This window comes from Triturus cristatus, chromosome 12, assembly GCF_964204655.1.
Source record: "Triturus cristatus chromosome 12, aTriCri1.1, whole genome shotgun sequence".
Lineage (NCBI taxonomy): Eukaryota > Metazoa > Chordata > Amphibia > Caudata > Salamandridae > Triturus > Triturus cristatus.
In genome coordinates, this window is record NC_140595.1 from 113,661,521 (window position 1) to 113,677,730 (window position 16,210).

Here is a 16,210-nt window from a genome sequence, read left to right on the forward strand (position 1 = left end):
GGCGAGAGCAACAGGCGCTCGGGTTCTAATGTACGCTCACTGTAAAATTTAGCCCCCAACTGGAGCGTAATTACGCGGTGTGTTGCAAGTGGAATTATGGGAATTTCGCAAAACAATCTTAAATGAAATTACATGGATTACACCGACGTTCTTTAAATTTCTCTCAGGCCTTGTATATAAAATGACATTTCAGGAAGTGACATTACTCTTTCAAATCAACATGAAAAGAGACATCAGTAAAATTATATTAAAATCAGAAAAAGTGTAAAATAAAGATTGCGTCAAAGCTTCACTAAAGCAGACAGATGGTTTACAAAAGTAGTGGTTCAACACTGTGGTGTGTCCAAGGGGCACTCCCATTCAATTGATGAGGTCTATAGAAAGGCACACTACGTGGTAGGATTTCTTCCCGATGCCTTCTGAGCTCACAGTAGCAGCTCTGCACATGGAAGAGCTCTGACTGAAGCCACATTTATAGTTTAACTTCTAGCCCTTCTCAGCAGGTGTGAGATTTAATGTGTTATCTGAGCTAAATCCATGCTCTCTCAGTGATTGAAACCTGACACCTCTAGTGTTACTAGGTCATACGTTTCCCAGGTATAGGAGCCCCTTGTCGTTGCCCCAGTCATTACGAAAAAGATGTCAGCAGAGAGAAACAGGAAGTAAATTACAGCTCTGCTCATACCCAGGACATCTTAAGGGTCATGGAAACCATACAACTTCCTGTTTTTTCTCCTATCTATGACTGGGACAGGAATAGTGAATTCAGGTCTTTGCCAGACTTAGACCTGCTACGATTGTGCCCAGGATTCATCTGTGCCTGACACAGAAAGGATACGGGCAGCGCAACATGAGGGTTTACCCCAAGTGGAGAAAGATATCCCTGGAGGAAAGTGGAGCCAGTACTACAAGGGAGAGCGATGTGCTTGGAGGATCAACCAGGTAGGAGAATGGCGTTCTCCCTAAGCTGACGTAGGGAAAAATAACTAAAAGATAAGGTGAGCAAGTGCTGTGTATTTGGCCATGCTCGATGTCTTAATAGCTTCCTTATTTCGTGCGTGTGCTGTAAAATATTCTGTAGTGTGCATGCACCACCTTTCTTTTTCCTGTTAAAAGCAAGGAAGCTGTTTTATGTGCTTGGGGACAGAGATTGCTGGGCATTCTTGGTGGTGATCTTCCTGATTTATTATGGGCAAGCACAGAAGAAAAAAAAGCACCATTTTGATGAGGCCTCCTTCTCTTCATTTTTTTTTTCACATTCTGCCCCTTAGAAAAGACACAGAATCTTCTAGCGCTTCTGCAGAGCTTGTGTTAAGGCAGTTTAAACAAACTCCAGCTTTGGCTCTACCTGGTCATCACCATGTCACCAAAGTCATCTTAAGAGAATGTAAGGACCCAGATAAGACCAAACATTGGCATAGCCAATAGGTCTCGCCTTTGGGACATTATAAGTGTTTAGCCATGCAACAGTTGATGTTGCACTAAGGATATTGTGCTGCATAATTAAACACTTATAAGGTCCCAAAGGCGCGACCTATTGGCTATGCCAATGCTTGTTGGATTTCCTGTGGGTGGAAAGGGAAGAAGATGGAGGGAGCCTGCTAGACAGGGATGTAGACTGTAAGAACATTCCTAAGGTCCTTTGAAACGGACCTGGCTTCTCTGAAAGGAAGGAGGGAGACAGATGTCCCTTTGAAGTGTAAGAACAGTTCATGGTTCAGTCCCGCTTCATGCTTCCTGACATGTTTCTGAAGACAGATTTCTGTAGTAGTCAAGTGAGAAAGCCTTGCTCGTTTCTGGAGGGTCATGAGGCAACTGAGTAAACAATAAACAAAGGGGGAGCTGTGGAGGATCATTGGTGTCAAAGAACAAGTTACTTACCTTTGTAATGTCCTTTCTTGTACAAACCAACTGATAGAGACTTTTAACCACAAATTCCTTTAACTGTGAATAGATACTAAAGCAGTGCACCTCTGCTGGTGGTGGGTGTGGGGAATGGCTCACTACAGGAAATCCCACAGGACAGATCGGTAAAATGCCCAAACTGCAGGATCCGGCTATCGAGGCAGAAATGTTTTGTGAACTTGTGGAGGGACCCCACGTAGCTGCCTGAAAAATGTCCATATCTGGCACACTGCACGCCAGCACAGTGGTAGTAGCCTTCACTCTGTACGAATAGGAGGATAAGTCTTCTGGAGGCTTCTTCTTTGCTAGCCCTTGGAGATCTCGATAGATAGCACAATCCACTTTGAGATGGTTCTCTTTTGCACCCCTTTGCCTGTCTAAGCCAAAGAGAAACAGACAAAAAGTTGGTTGCCCTGTCAGTGTTTCCTGGTTCAGTCTTTATAAAAGCTAAGTGCCCATTTAAGGCCAAGGCGAAAAAGCCATTCTTCATACTTGGAAGGATGAGGCATTGCATAGGAAGGTGATAAGGTGATGGATTGCCCTTTGTGGAAGGGCAGGACTACCTTGGGCAAGCATGTCTCTTTTGTCCAGGAAGAAAGATGTATATGGGGGAACTTTGACCCACACCTGGAGTTCACTCACTTGCCTGGCCAATGTTTGCAGAATGTGGTCTTCATCGTAAGAAGACAAAGAGAACAACTGTGCATGGGTTCGAAGTGAGTGCACATCAAGTAGGAGAGTACCAAATTAAGGTCCCACCGCGGCATGACAAATGAAGTAGGTAGGAAAATAAGTACTAGTCCCATCAAAAAAGGCATCACATCTGGTGACTTGAAGAAGGACGGCTGGCCAGGTAAATGTAAGAAGGCCGACAGGCAACCTTTAATCGTTTAATTGTCAAAGCCCACAGGACTTGCTACTGGCTTTGTCAATACTTTACTTTTGGTTGTCCGCATGTACATTATCCAGCTGCCTGATAGATGTTCAGCCAAGTAGGCAATATCTTCCATTGTTCATGTTATTTAGTATTAGAAGAACTAGGCCAGCCTTATTCTATCTGCAGCTGTTGCAAACCGAATATATTTGCACAATGGTCCAAACATTTTTTTCGGGTGCCATAAGACTGAGGAATATGGGGGGGGGGGGGGGGGGGGAGTAAAGTTTTTTTAATGAGATAGTAGGTTTGTGTGCTATTTTCAATCTAGGATTTGTTCTGTTTTTTCAAATGTAATTTTATGGACTAATTTTTGTGAAGGTTAATGAATTTTTGACATTTATGTAACTATCTGAAGGTATTGCAAATTGATTATATTTGTATAAATGTCTAGTTTATCTCTACTGTAAGAAATGTTGAGGTTTAAGGTGGGAATGTAAAGTTTGCAATGCTAATGTATTTATTGGAGCTGTTTTAGCCCTTGTCGTGCTTTTATGTTCTATCCGCCTTTGTCTTTTTTATGCACAAGTCACCTTATGGTCTAATCGCGATAAGGAATGTCTAGATTCTTAACGCTTTTAAGATTTATTTTTTATTTTTTTTAAATGGTCTTATGTTGTGTATTCTTTTATGTTTTTTTAACCGAATAAAAATCATTTTGACTTTATGTCTGTGCTTATTGGTGTATAATGTGTATTCGTGCCCCCGTCATTCGGTAGCTGCACGCTTGTATATGACACATGCACACACCCGACAGAATAAAAGGGTCGTCAGTTACAGCCAATTCTTCACGCCTTTTTTCCTTTATTTGTCCCTCTCAACATCAGCAAATAACATTGGCAAAGCTAATAGGTCAACAAGGCGAGATCAATCAGCTTTTCAAACATCTGTTTAATGTACATATAAAATTAAAAATAAGGCTAGCCATCAAAAGGAATGCAGTACTTTACTCTGTATTATTCTCACTGAGTGCCAGAACTTTGAAATGAACTCTTTATGAAGATTTCTGCACATACATGACAAGCTAACTTGATAAAGTTACAACTAATTTTCTCAGAGCTCCTAAAGCACTTTTGACTCAGAAACCTACTTATACCATTGACAGGACACCACCTGGTACTGCAACTTGCACACAGACAGCCAAAGTGGCACACACTTACCATACTGTTAAGTATTACAATGCTCACAAGTGCATAAATCTTTAATCATACGTCACATGCATAACATACAACAAGACTAATTAGATACACATTGCACACACCCATAACAGTACATATGTACCATTCAATTGCGTACAACTGTGTTTACAACACCACCCTCCACTAAAACAACATCCAATAAAGGAACACATTAGGAAAGATGTCTACCACACATCAAACGAGGCAGAAATAATGAATTCACCTAACAGCTCCTGCTACTACCAACTGCCCTGGATACAAATCCGACTACAGAGCAAGCCTGGCGACCCAGAAGATGCGTAAGCTATCGCGAATAGTCTCTTGACTCAACTAACAAATACCAAGACGATCCATTCACAGCCCTTCAAATAGGACACACTAATCAAACTCAGTCACACCACTGATATTCTATCGTTACAGGCTGAGTGGCCCATGGATCGCCCTTAAGAACACTTCTCTGATAGCATAGCCTTGTAAAGTCATAGAAAACTCAGGTCTAATAGGCCAAGGGGCTTGTTTTACAAGGATACCACCTTCCTAGCTGATCACACTTTATGGGCCACAGTAAACAGAGCTGCATGCAGTGTAGCTTATTCTTTCTCGGACGACACCAAACTGTTCCAGAGGTTCACACTTGCCACAACACCCGCGAAGTTATTCAGAGCACATCACATTTGCATAAGAAATGTGACTGAAACTGTTTAAGATGTGCATTTCCCGAGCAACGCCAAAAGCTTGATTAGACTGACTGCTACTGCAGTGATAAATATGTCCTCATCAGCATAATCATGGAGAAAGCGGCTTGCTGATTCTGGGGTGCTGGAGCGCCGTAGCTCATCACTCTTCGAGAGAATTATGACACCAACTGTTCCTGCAGTGATAAATATGTCTTGAGCACCAGGGCTACAAATAAAGAGAAACAGCTCGACAAAAATAAAGTTCTGCAAAACTTAATGATGTTATCTGAGACTAGACGGTATACTGCTGTGGTACATATCTTTATAAACTGAGCTATGGTTCTGTCTCAAACGCATAAAGCCACTGAAATTCACCAATTATGGTTAGCTACACATCCGTACATTTAGGCAGCCCATCATGTTGTTCTTGTGTTAGCTCTTTCTTAGGTCGTGCCTGGGCAGGGCATGCGCTGCTCTGAGAGGCATGCTGTATTCAAGTATGGAGTTGAAGCTCCGCCCACTCTCCGCCCATATTTTTCATTCGCTTGTGTCATTGTCCTTTGTAAATGATGGCTTCTGATTTGTTAATAGGCTTGTTAGTCCTTCCTTAGTATCGCCTTGTCTTCATTTGTAACCTCAGATAAGGTGTGGCCCTTTTACTTCTGTTACACGGTATGTCTTATTTAGTCTGTAAGCACTATTTTCGTTAATGAGTTTCTCCTAATGCAGGCACGACATGCTTTCCTGCAACATTCAACGCGCCATGCGCGCTTTCACATTCCGCGCAGCCAAGGACAATGGCATCCGCTTTTCTTTAAATGAAATAGGTCTCCAATTTACAAGAGATTCAGCTATTGGCATTGTAAAGGACTATGCCTTTTCTTTATGTGTTAATTATCAAAACAGATAAAAGGCATTGTCATTTACAATGCCAATAGCTTTAACTCTTGCAAATGCAAGACCTATTGCATTGCAAATGCTTGTTTTGTTTCTGTACTGTTGACAAATTGGTGCTTTCAGCATGGAGGAAGGCACAAATTATGACATGTTGTGTGTACAGGTGAATATCTGTGGTTTAGCGTGTTTGAGTCTGGGGGCAAACTCCGTGCCTGGGTACCAGAAACACAAAGCAACGTACTCCGACTTATGCAGTTCCTACTGGGGGTTCGCAGTTCCAAAGCCTTATCACAAACTTTCAATAAGCGAAGCATTGATTAAAGAAGCTTGCAATGCGTTTGAGGATCCTTTTAAGGATTCTGGGATTCCAAGCTTACATCTCAAAAATAAAAATTAATGTATCAATTTATACCAAACCATGGCCTGAGCATTACCCGATCCTGATTGTCTGCCATTTAAGCCCCGGCCCTATTGATTAACATTAGCCACGCCCCTTCATTTGCCAGGTTAGACCCCCCCCCCCCCCCCCCCCGGAAAAATTTCTGCGGACGCCCATGCAGCAGGAAGTGTAAGGTAAAAAACCACAACCGGCACCGTGAATCCAGTTGTTCAGTAGCCACCGACAATCAACAGAAGAAAGTTATGTGGCTTCTAGAACCGAGGTGCCTCAGGAAGAAATACCAACACAAGGCAGGGCTCGAAAAATCTGAAAAATGGTACTAGTCCTGCAGGTCTAGTACCTTGAAAAATCTCCTCGACCTAACAGTAACGTACTTGACCTCCGTCTCTGAAAGCGGAGCAAATGTGACAAGTTAACAAGATTTAAAGGCATCTTTATTACTCATTTACTTTGTGAGCAATAAAAAGGCCTTTAAATCTTGTTATCTTGTCACATTTTCTACGTTTTCAAAGACAGAGGACAAAAGTTAGTATGTTTTCCTACTGGCCAGAAAGGGCGAGTAGGACCTAAAAATAGCTCGACCTCATTAAATTTACCTCGCAAATGCGAGCGGTCGAGTGGATTTGTCGAGCCCTGCAAGGGCACAGTAAATAAATGCACAATGCATTCATACAATCTATTTCAAACGAGCACAAGTGATTGTGAACAAACCTGCACGAGTAAATCTCAAACCTTAATAGCGTAAAAACATGCATAGATAATGTAGCTTTCCTATATTTACCCAACGTGTGAGGAAAAGAAACATATTGACCTAAATATCTCTTTTCTGCTCATCACTGTTCAACTAGAAAACCAGAGCTGAGGAAGGGAAGCAGAATACGTTATTACAGGTGAGCGGCTACATTTCTTTACTGCAGCTTCAACAAGTAGTTTCCTTCAAAGAGCAGATACGAATGGAATTCAAAAGTTTTATATTTTGTTTACTTTCACAAATAAATTGTGATAAAACAATGACAAGTGCAGAGGGCCAGTGGATTATGGAGAAGGCGAGGGCTAGAATGGACCGTGCTGCCATTTTGGCGGTTACACTGTCCCCGGCGTGGAGTAAGGGGGGCTCCCTCCCACGCATTGACCAATGGGCGAGGCGGCCTCTTTTGAACCGGAAGCACTTCTTTGCTTCCGGCTCAAACATCCAGCCTGCGCCCAGGTAGACCGGTCGGATCCGGTCCGCCTGGGCGCCCTCCTTAAAAGAAGCGATCATGCACTGACGTTTAGCTGGAGGCTTTAATGCAGCAAGGCCAGGTCATGGGGCAGACCCTCAACAGGTTACAGGATAAGGTGGAGGGTCCAGAGGTGCCAGAAGGGATGGGTAGGCGGCCTATTGTCCCACCAAGAACCTACTCCCCGCCACCGCCAAAGAGGAACAGGCGCAGGCCTTGTGGGAGAGGGGCAGGGGTGGTACCGAGAAGCGCACCTGCGCCAAGCCCTCAGGGCGAGGGGGGCTCAGGTGATGCAGTCCCACCTGCAGACACGCCGGGCCCCTCGGGCGAAGGGAGCCCAAGCGGTGCAGTGCCTGTGGGCCCCCCTGAGGACCGGGCTGTTGTCCCTGCCCTCCCCCTCGGGGATGGGACAGGGGGAGCCACGCCAGCTCAGCCTGACATAGCCGCCAATCTGTCGGTAGTACTCCCTTGGCTGGAGATGTTGGGGAACTGGTCTAACGCCGCAGGGGTGACATCTGGGGGGGGGGGGGGGGGGGGGGGCAATGCTATTGAAAGGGCGAAGAAAGTGATGGCTGAGCTAGGAAAGGGGAGGCCAAGTGAGGTGCCGGCAGACAGTGCAACACCAGTTGCCACAGCACCGGTCCCCGGTGGCGAAGGTGTCCTGGAAGTTTAGCTCATTTTTAGAATGGGCATTCAGGAGGGAGTGGGGGCATCAATGGGTGCTACATTACCTGGATGATTTTCTTTTTCTGGGGGCGCCACACTCTGGGGAATGCAGGGCAGCATTGTCAAAGTTTTGCACCTTGATGCAGGAGTTCGGTGTGCCCCTGGCACCCAGTAAGACAGTGGGACCAAGCACAGCAATTGAATTCCTGGGGATTGAACTAGATTCTGTCCAAGGGGTCTCGAGATTACCAGCTGACAAAGTCAAAGATTTCAGGGTGGCAAAAAAATTGCAGGTTTTAGGGCAATTGAATTTCGCACTACGCATAATCCCAATGGCGCGCCCATTTTCCCGCACCATCACACATGCAATGTCAGGCCTCAGGGAGAAGCATCATCACACCAGGCTGTCCGGCGAAGTCAGGCAGGATATGTTGATTTGGAAAGCATTCTTGCGTGACTTCAATGGGAGAGTGGTGTGGCCCAGCCCACCTAGGTCCAGCCCAGAGCTGGGCCTAATGACTGACGCTGCAGGTAGCGAGGGATTCGGGGCCATCCTGGGGTGCGAGTGGGTAGCTCAGCGATGGCCAGATTGGTGGAAAACATCCTTGGCTCACCACGAACATAAGCTTCTTAGAGTTTTTTCCAATTCTAGTAGCACTGAATGTATGGGCGGAAGGACTAAAAAAAACAGTCTGTAATATTCTGGTCCAACAATATGGCAGTAGTGGAATGCATAAATAGCCAAACGGCTAAATGCGGCATGATGCTGCGTTTGTTGAAGGAGATTGTGTTACAATGCATGAAATTGAACGTCCTTTTCAAAGCTAAACACGTGCCAGATATTCTGAACCACGCGGCTGATGCATTGTCTCGTTTTAAATGCAGGCATTCAGGTCACACATCCCAGAGGCAGCAGTGCACCCGACACCTTTCCCAGAACAGCTGTGGCAGCTTGGTGCCCCCGAGTATCGAACCTCGTGGCAGCGAGCCTAGCGCCCAGAACCAGGAGTGCCTACGAAGGGGCGTTTGGGTCTTTTTGTTTGTTCTTGGCTAAGCAGTGGGAGCACAAGTGGCATGATCATGAGTCAGTAGTTGAATATCTTGCTTTCATGAGGGAACAAGGGCGCACGGTATCAGGGGCTAGAAGATATATCTCAGCCATATCATTTTTTGCAAAGATAAACGGAAGAGGGGATCCCAACAAGGAGCTTCGTGGTACGCCAGGCACTGAAAGGATGGCAACGCCTGCAGGGAGGGCAGCCGGATGTCTGGAGACCCATAGGTTTAGAAACACTAGGGAAACTAGTATGGGCACTGCCACAGGTTTGCACTTCTCCAGGCAAAGTGGTCCTGTTCCAAGCTGCATTCTGCCTTGCATTTTACGGCGCATTTAGGGTAGGCGAGCTAGTCGCAAAGAATAAGACAGACTGGATGGGGGGCTTGCAGCTAGGACACGTTAACATAAACAAGGACTCGGTGCTGATTTCCATCCTAAAGTCAAAAACCGATCAAGATGGTAGGGGAGAGAACGTAGTATTACACAGAGCAGCGGACACTTCATGCTGCCCTGTCTACAGGCTTGAGGCCTTTATGGCCCGACGAGCACAAACCACGAGAGAGCCTCTCTTGATACATGGGGACAGGTCACCGCTTATGGGGTTCCAGTTCAGGAGAGTCATGCTTCTGGCATTGAAGAAAGCCGGGCTAGACACTGCCGACTTTGGGACTCATTCGCTCAGGATAGGGGCTGGGGGGCGAGCGTCTCAAGAGGATCAGTAGGTGGTCCTCTAACTGTTAGAAGAGATATGTGCGGCTGCACATGCTCTAGCACGGTGTGACTGTCCATGTTAAGTGCGCAATGGGTTTGCTCCCTTCTTCCTGTTACTCAGAGAGAGGGGGACATTCCACTATAATTTAGGGCTAGGTGCAGTTTGTTGTGGTATTTGTGTACTGCATGCCAGCATGGCAAGGCATTTACCTTGGCTCTCTTGTTTCCACGTCATTCGCAGTTTCTTCATCCTGTGACTCAGGGGGGAAGCATGCACTCGTTCGCACTCACAAACCACAGGAGCAAAAAGAAGAGCGTCGGACGACGAGCTTCGGGCAAGCAACAGAAATGGTGGCGCAAGTTCACTCTTCGCACCAAGAAGATCAACATGTTTGGGTGATAGGGCACTCATATGTTCGCTGTTTGAAGAATTTCTTTTCAGGGCCTGTCAGGACTAGGGCCCATCAACTAGGGATAAGGTTTTAATTTATCGGGCAGGGTGGGTTGTGCGTAGGTCAATTCAGGGAGTTGGTGAACCGAGCTTTGAAAGCAAGTACGGGGCCACCAGCGATCTGGATCCTGCACCTAGGGGGTAATGACTTGGCCAGATTAGGCAGGAGAGTACTAGTGGAAGATCACCCTACTTCTGTGAGCAGGCTAGCAAAGCAGTGTCTTCAGTCGACCATAGCGTGGTCACACATGATCCCCAGGTTCCATTGGAGGGGGGGGGGGGGGCGAGTCAGTTAGAGCGTTGAACTATGCAGTAAAGCGGATCAACAACAAATTTGATAAGTTATTCAGGACTCCTAGATGAAGGTCCATAGGACACAGATACATCAAGGGGGAACAGTTTTTTTCTGCAAGACGGGGTGCACCTCTCACATAAAGGGAATCAGGCTTTCATGGAGGACATCCTAGCTTGGGTTGAGAGTATGAGGTGCAGTACATGACCTTTCTAGTGAGTGAGGGGGAGACCAGGTAGTCGGGCAACTACGCTGGCCTGTGGCGGTAAGGTCATGATTGGTAAGCATAGTCTTCGGTCCTTAGCGGTCAGCACCATGTAACTCCAGGGGTAGTGACAGCTGGTAAGTAGGCTGTCAGGGTGCGGGGGGAGTCATCCTTCCCAGTGGGCACACATCAAGGCGCCATTATGCAGAACTCTGCAGCCCCCCGGAATGGAGTTTAAGGCACAGGGCGTAGGGGGGGCGGGGGAAAATATCCATCCGATAAGCTGTACCCCCTGTGCATCCTTATTACAGGGGTAGTATTTGCTAGAACACTGGTACCGAGGCCGCTGCCAGTCATTGCCTTTGCCGTAGGCTCTAGATGGGACACACAGAAAGTAAATACATGCATTGATAGATTTATGGTAGGAGTGTCTTATGTATTAGACTGTGTTAAGGTTAGCCCTGGAATATCTGTCTATCAAATGTATCTGTAGTTTCTGCGTAAAGTTCTTTATATAATGTTTTACAAATTGTTTGTTAATTTTAATAAATACGGCCGGGGGGGTTAAACCCCCCTAATCCCAAAATTATATAATTTTGGTGTGGTTTCCAATAAGTGTTACGCTGGGGGGAGGGAGGTGCCATCCCTAACCCCAGAGTCTGTAGTCGGTGTAGGGGACATCGGTGAGTACCAGACCATATTATTAATCTGCTGCTGCAGAGTTTACAGACAATTATGGATTTACCGTGTCTGCCAGATAAATCTTAATGTTACAAAAAATGTTTCAGCTGAAACTGATGAAAATAATGCTATCAAATAATATAGCCTTGCCAATAATTTGGTTCTCCGTGCTGTGTAATCTTAGTAACCCTGACAATGATAACGTTCTACAGATGGTTTTGGTGGCTGTCATTGTGGTCATTGAAGCCTTATTTCCCAGAGTAATCTGAAATATTTTATATACCTCAAAGTTCCCAGTGAAATAGGAGTTTACCTCCTAATTATGTGCCTGGTTATAAAAAAAATGCCAACAAGCCACACAAACAGGAAAATCTATCCATGCTCGACAGTGACACTAGGATACGAAGGGCAGAGTGTGCGCATAATACCATAACTTTGCCAAAGGAATGTCCCCCTGTGGTCACAATTAGTCTTCGAACCATAATAACTCTGTACCCCAGTCCATTAAAGCAGGAGTCTATCTTGTCAATAGGAGAGATACAGCGAGGTCGCAGGGACCCATCCCCAATTACCACTTCCCTTCTACCAACACTGGTCAGGTTAGATTTCAGACACAAAAGACGCGCCGAGGCCTAACATGGACGAGGTTATCTCTTACCCGTTGAGCCTGGGCAGGTTCTATGAGAATCAATCCAAAAAGTCCTAGACACACTTCTTCATGCTGGGAGGGTCCTTTACAAACCTAAAACGGAAGAATACAAAATAGATCTTAATCTTAAATCATACACGAAAGCAACCGTACACATCAGATTGGCATAAAGGAGTATTTGCTTCAGGTAAAATTCAGAGGGGGGAGAAATGGGGAAAGGCTGGCAGATGAAAAACAGAGCGAGATGACGGGAGACGGAAGGAGGCGTGACCTTTACTGAACACCCAGTGCTGTGGCAGACTCTGAACACTGTGGCTCAGAAGCAAAGCGAAGCAATCCTTAAACTTAAAATCCATCGTCCCACCCAAAGGCCACGGAAACAGGGGCCTTTCAACCAAGAGCCAAGTCACCTGCCAGAATGAACAAGCTTTGGCAAAGCCAATAGGTCTCAGCTAGGTAAGAGCTACTTGTTTTGTCAATTTGTTTTAGTCATGATGTTCAGCATGGCTAAAAGTTAGCGCCGTGGAGTGTAGTGGAGTGGCGGTGATTGGAGTGGGGGAGAGTGGGATAGAAGTAGGGTGGTGTAGAAGTAGGGTGGTGTAGAAGTAGGGTGGCGTGGGGGGTGGCGTAGGAGTAGTGGGTGATGAAGAGTGTGAGGATGGTGTGGGATGGCACAGAGTGGCATACAGTGGAGTGGAGTAGAGTGGAATACAATGGAGTGCAGTACAGTGGAATACTGTGTTGCAGAGTGACGTGGTGCAGAGTGACGGATCGTGGAGAAGCATAGAGTGGAGGCGAGTATCGTAGAGTGGAGCTGAATAGAGTATGCATGGTGTGGTATCGCGCTGACATACATTAGCACAGACATACACTTTTGGTGATAAACAATACAACACACAAACAATAACGATGGAAATTAGCATCACCTAGTGTATTGATTTGTTTTGATCCTATTCAAATATTTGTTTCCTCCACACTTCCGAATTACAAGAATATATGCTTGAGTTGTGCTATCATTATTATTATTATTACCTTTATTGTATGATTATTTAAAATCTTTTACAAAGGAAGCAACAAAAGTACAAGTTAAAAGCATAAGATCTGATTAAAAAAAACATGTGTAAAAAGCAGAAATACTATACAGTGATTAAACAGTCCATTTAGTAGCAGCATATGCAGAATTTGGCGTATGGAGTGTGCAAAGTACAATTATCGGAGGTGCTTGGACATGGATTATTCAGCTGACTCTTCTCTCGCTGTTCGTATGCGCATTTCAGCAGCCGCGTGAAACTTCCCGATTAGTGCCAGTTCCATCGGGACAATAGTGGTGTAAATATGCCTTAAGGCCTCCTTACATGATCTCATGCTGTGATGTATGAACATGGTTCTTAGGTACAAGCGCCTTGGAGAAAGCAAGACTGGGCAACAACAAATGACATGCTCTGCGAATTCTGTGTGATATTGACACAGGCAGCAGCCGGAGCCACTTGGTGACCAGTTTTTCCAGTGGGCTCTGTAGTCTTGTATTGGCAGGGTTAAGAGCCTCACTCTCATAACATTTTGTAGGGCTTTTCTTCCAAGGCCGGCTTTTAGATAAGGCTGGCATGTGGTGCTTTCATGTGAGTTGGTGAGGCCTTCTGCACCATGGACCAATCTGATCCGTTCAAGGTCCTGTTGCCTTGAGATATTCTTTCCACATTTTTTTAGTAGGATCTTTACTCTACCCTTTGTTAAAGATATGTCTGTAGGAGGTTTGATTGATGGACCCAGTGTTTGTTTGGCACTCAAGAGATACCTCGCCCAACGACTGTTATTGACTGTGAAAACCACCCGCAGCGCTGCCCTGATAGAGCCCGGACTTGCATTGGTCACGTTGTGTTGGAGTTTGACTATATCTTTTTTACATTCAATATCCATTGCTGTAATATTGAATTCTAGTCTGATCAATGATCGCCTGGTCATTTGGGGTAGCTTAAAAACTTTTCTATACGCCATTGTCTATAGACCCTCCAGTTTTTTAGTCAATAGACCAGGAAAGACAAGGTGGCCATAGCTGAGGGTTGGCAGTAGCTTTGCTTGCATGAGTTGTGCTATCCTAATTCTGATATATTCTGAAATATTTGTACAGTTCTTTTTAAAGGCATTTAAATGTTGTTGTGTGCTAGAAAAAATAACATCCTACAGCCTTATTACCTTCCAATACCCAGCAAGATTATCACATAAATCCTCACACTATGCAGTGGAGAAAAAGGTAAACACCAAGCTCCCTAGGAGACAGAACCTAACATTTGACCTCGGTGTTTGAATGCGCAGCAAATGTGGCAAGATAAAAACAAAATGTAAAGGCCTATTTATTGCTCACACACTTCTGAACTGCAGAATGAATATTTTGGGGTGCTTCAGACCCCTTCTTCCAACTCCCCTACTTCCAGTGCCTATGGCATGGGCACAAAATTGAAGCAGGGGATTGATTAAGTTATATTATTAGCAAAGAGCACAGACCAAAATAAACTCGCTTGTAGACGGAGCATTGTTCCTCAGGCATCTGGCAGTGGCAGAGACAAGTAAAATCTTGACCGTAATCTAGTCTCAAATTGTGTGATCACAGCAAATATTTTATGAGCCGCCTTTTTCTTCATTATCACAGAAGAACACATTCAAATATGCAAGTTCAGCATTTCTGCTGTACAAAAAAAAACTATTATGTTTGATTTAACAGCCTAAACTTTTGCTCATTGCATAACAAATATCTCTATAGGGTACAAATAGCCCTTGACCTGCCTCTCAGGTCACTAATAGCTTGCCATAAGGCTGGGACAGGAATGTTTCTCAGGTCAAGTTCAAAAACTCACTTTTAATAAATGTATTACTAAAGCAGGATTTGGTAGGGCAATGTCATTTGCAAACAATATATTTTCCTGTGAAATGGCCACAAACTTTCCCACTAACGTGCAGTTTTACTGATAAAACTATATAGCGTATAAAACAATCTGTGGCAATTGAGTGCCAGCAAAAGCGTTTATCATTTGAACATCACCAAGTGAAAAGTGTTGGTGAACAACCATTACAACGAATCTTTTACCGCATACCATGACAACGCAAATACCATTACTCCGCAATGACATTACAACGCATGCCATTACATTTTATATGCTTTTACCACGCATGCTTTTGCAACGAAATTCATTGTAAATGCATGAATGGTAAAAGCATATTTTTTTTATATGTAAGTATAAGGTTTGGGGTGTAGGGGTGTATGTTATAGGGGTTCAGGAGTAATTTTATGGTTAAGTGTATGTTTGGGTTTTGGGGTACTGGGGTATTTTTAGGGTGGGTTTTGGGGTAGTGGGGTATTTTTAGGGTTCAGGGTGCGTTTGGGGTGCTGGGGTAATTTTAGAAGTCAGGGTGGGATAGGGTTTTGGGGTGCAGGGGGTATTTTTAGGGATCAGGGTGCGTTTTGGTGTGCTGGGGTATTTTTATGGGTCATAGTGGGCTAGGGTTTTGGGGTGCAGGGAGCATTTTTAGGGTTCAGGGTGGGTTAGGGTTTTGGGGTGCAGGATGTATTTGTTTAGGGTTCAGGGTGTGTTTAGGTTTTGGGGTGCTGGGGTAATTTTAGAGGTCAGGGTGGGATAGGGTTTTGGGGTGTAGGGGGTATTTTTAGAGTTCCGGGTGTGTTTTTGGGTGCTGGGGTATTTTTAGGGGTCAGGGTGGGTTAGGGTTGTGGGGTTCAGGGTGCGCTTTGGTTTTGGGGTGCTGGGGTATTTTTATGGGTCATGGGGGGCTAGGGTTTTGGGGTGCAGGGGGTATTTTTAGGGGAGTAGGGGTAATTTAAGGGTTCAGGGTGAGTTTAGGTTTTGGGGTGCTGGGGTATTTTTAGGGTTCAGGGTGCGTTTAGGGGTGCAGGAGTAATTTTAGGGGTGTAGGAGTAATTTTAAGGTTCAGGTGTATTTTTAGGGTTCAGGTGCGTTGAGGTTTTGGGGTGCTGGGGTAATTTTAGATGTCAGGGTGGGATGGGTTTTGGGGTGAAGGGTATATTTTTAGGGTTCAGGGTGCGTTTTGGTTTTGGGGTGCTGGGGTATTTTTATGGGTCATGGTGGGCTAGGGTATTGGGGTGCAGGGAGCCTTTTTAGGGTTCAGGGTGTGTTTAGGTGTGGGGTGCTGGGGTATTTTTGGGGTTCAGGGTGCGTTTAGGTTTTGGGATGCAGGGGTAATTTTAGGGTTCAGGGTGCATTTAGGTTTTGGGGTAGTGGGGTATTTTTCCAGGTTAGGGTTTTGAGGTGTAGGGGG

The 16,210-nt window shown here is 45.2% G+C and overlaps 1 protein-coding gene across 1 annotated transcript in view; it reads right to left on the reverse strand.

The window, feature by feature from the left end:
- The window catches only part of INTS3 (integrator complex subunit 3), a 590,139-nt gene that overhangs the window by 442,872 nt on the left and 131,057 nt on the right, over positions 1–16,210 (reverse strand). Inside the window, exon 3 of the mRNA XM_085639326.1 lies at positions 11,933–12,016. Within this exon, the coding sequence (XP_085495452.1) occupies positions 11,933–12,016 (84 nt within the window). The remainder of the gene's footprint in view (positions 1–11,932; positions 12,017–16,210) is intronic.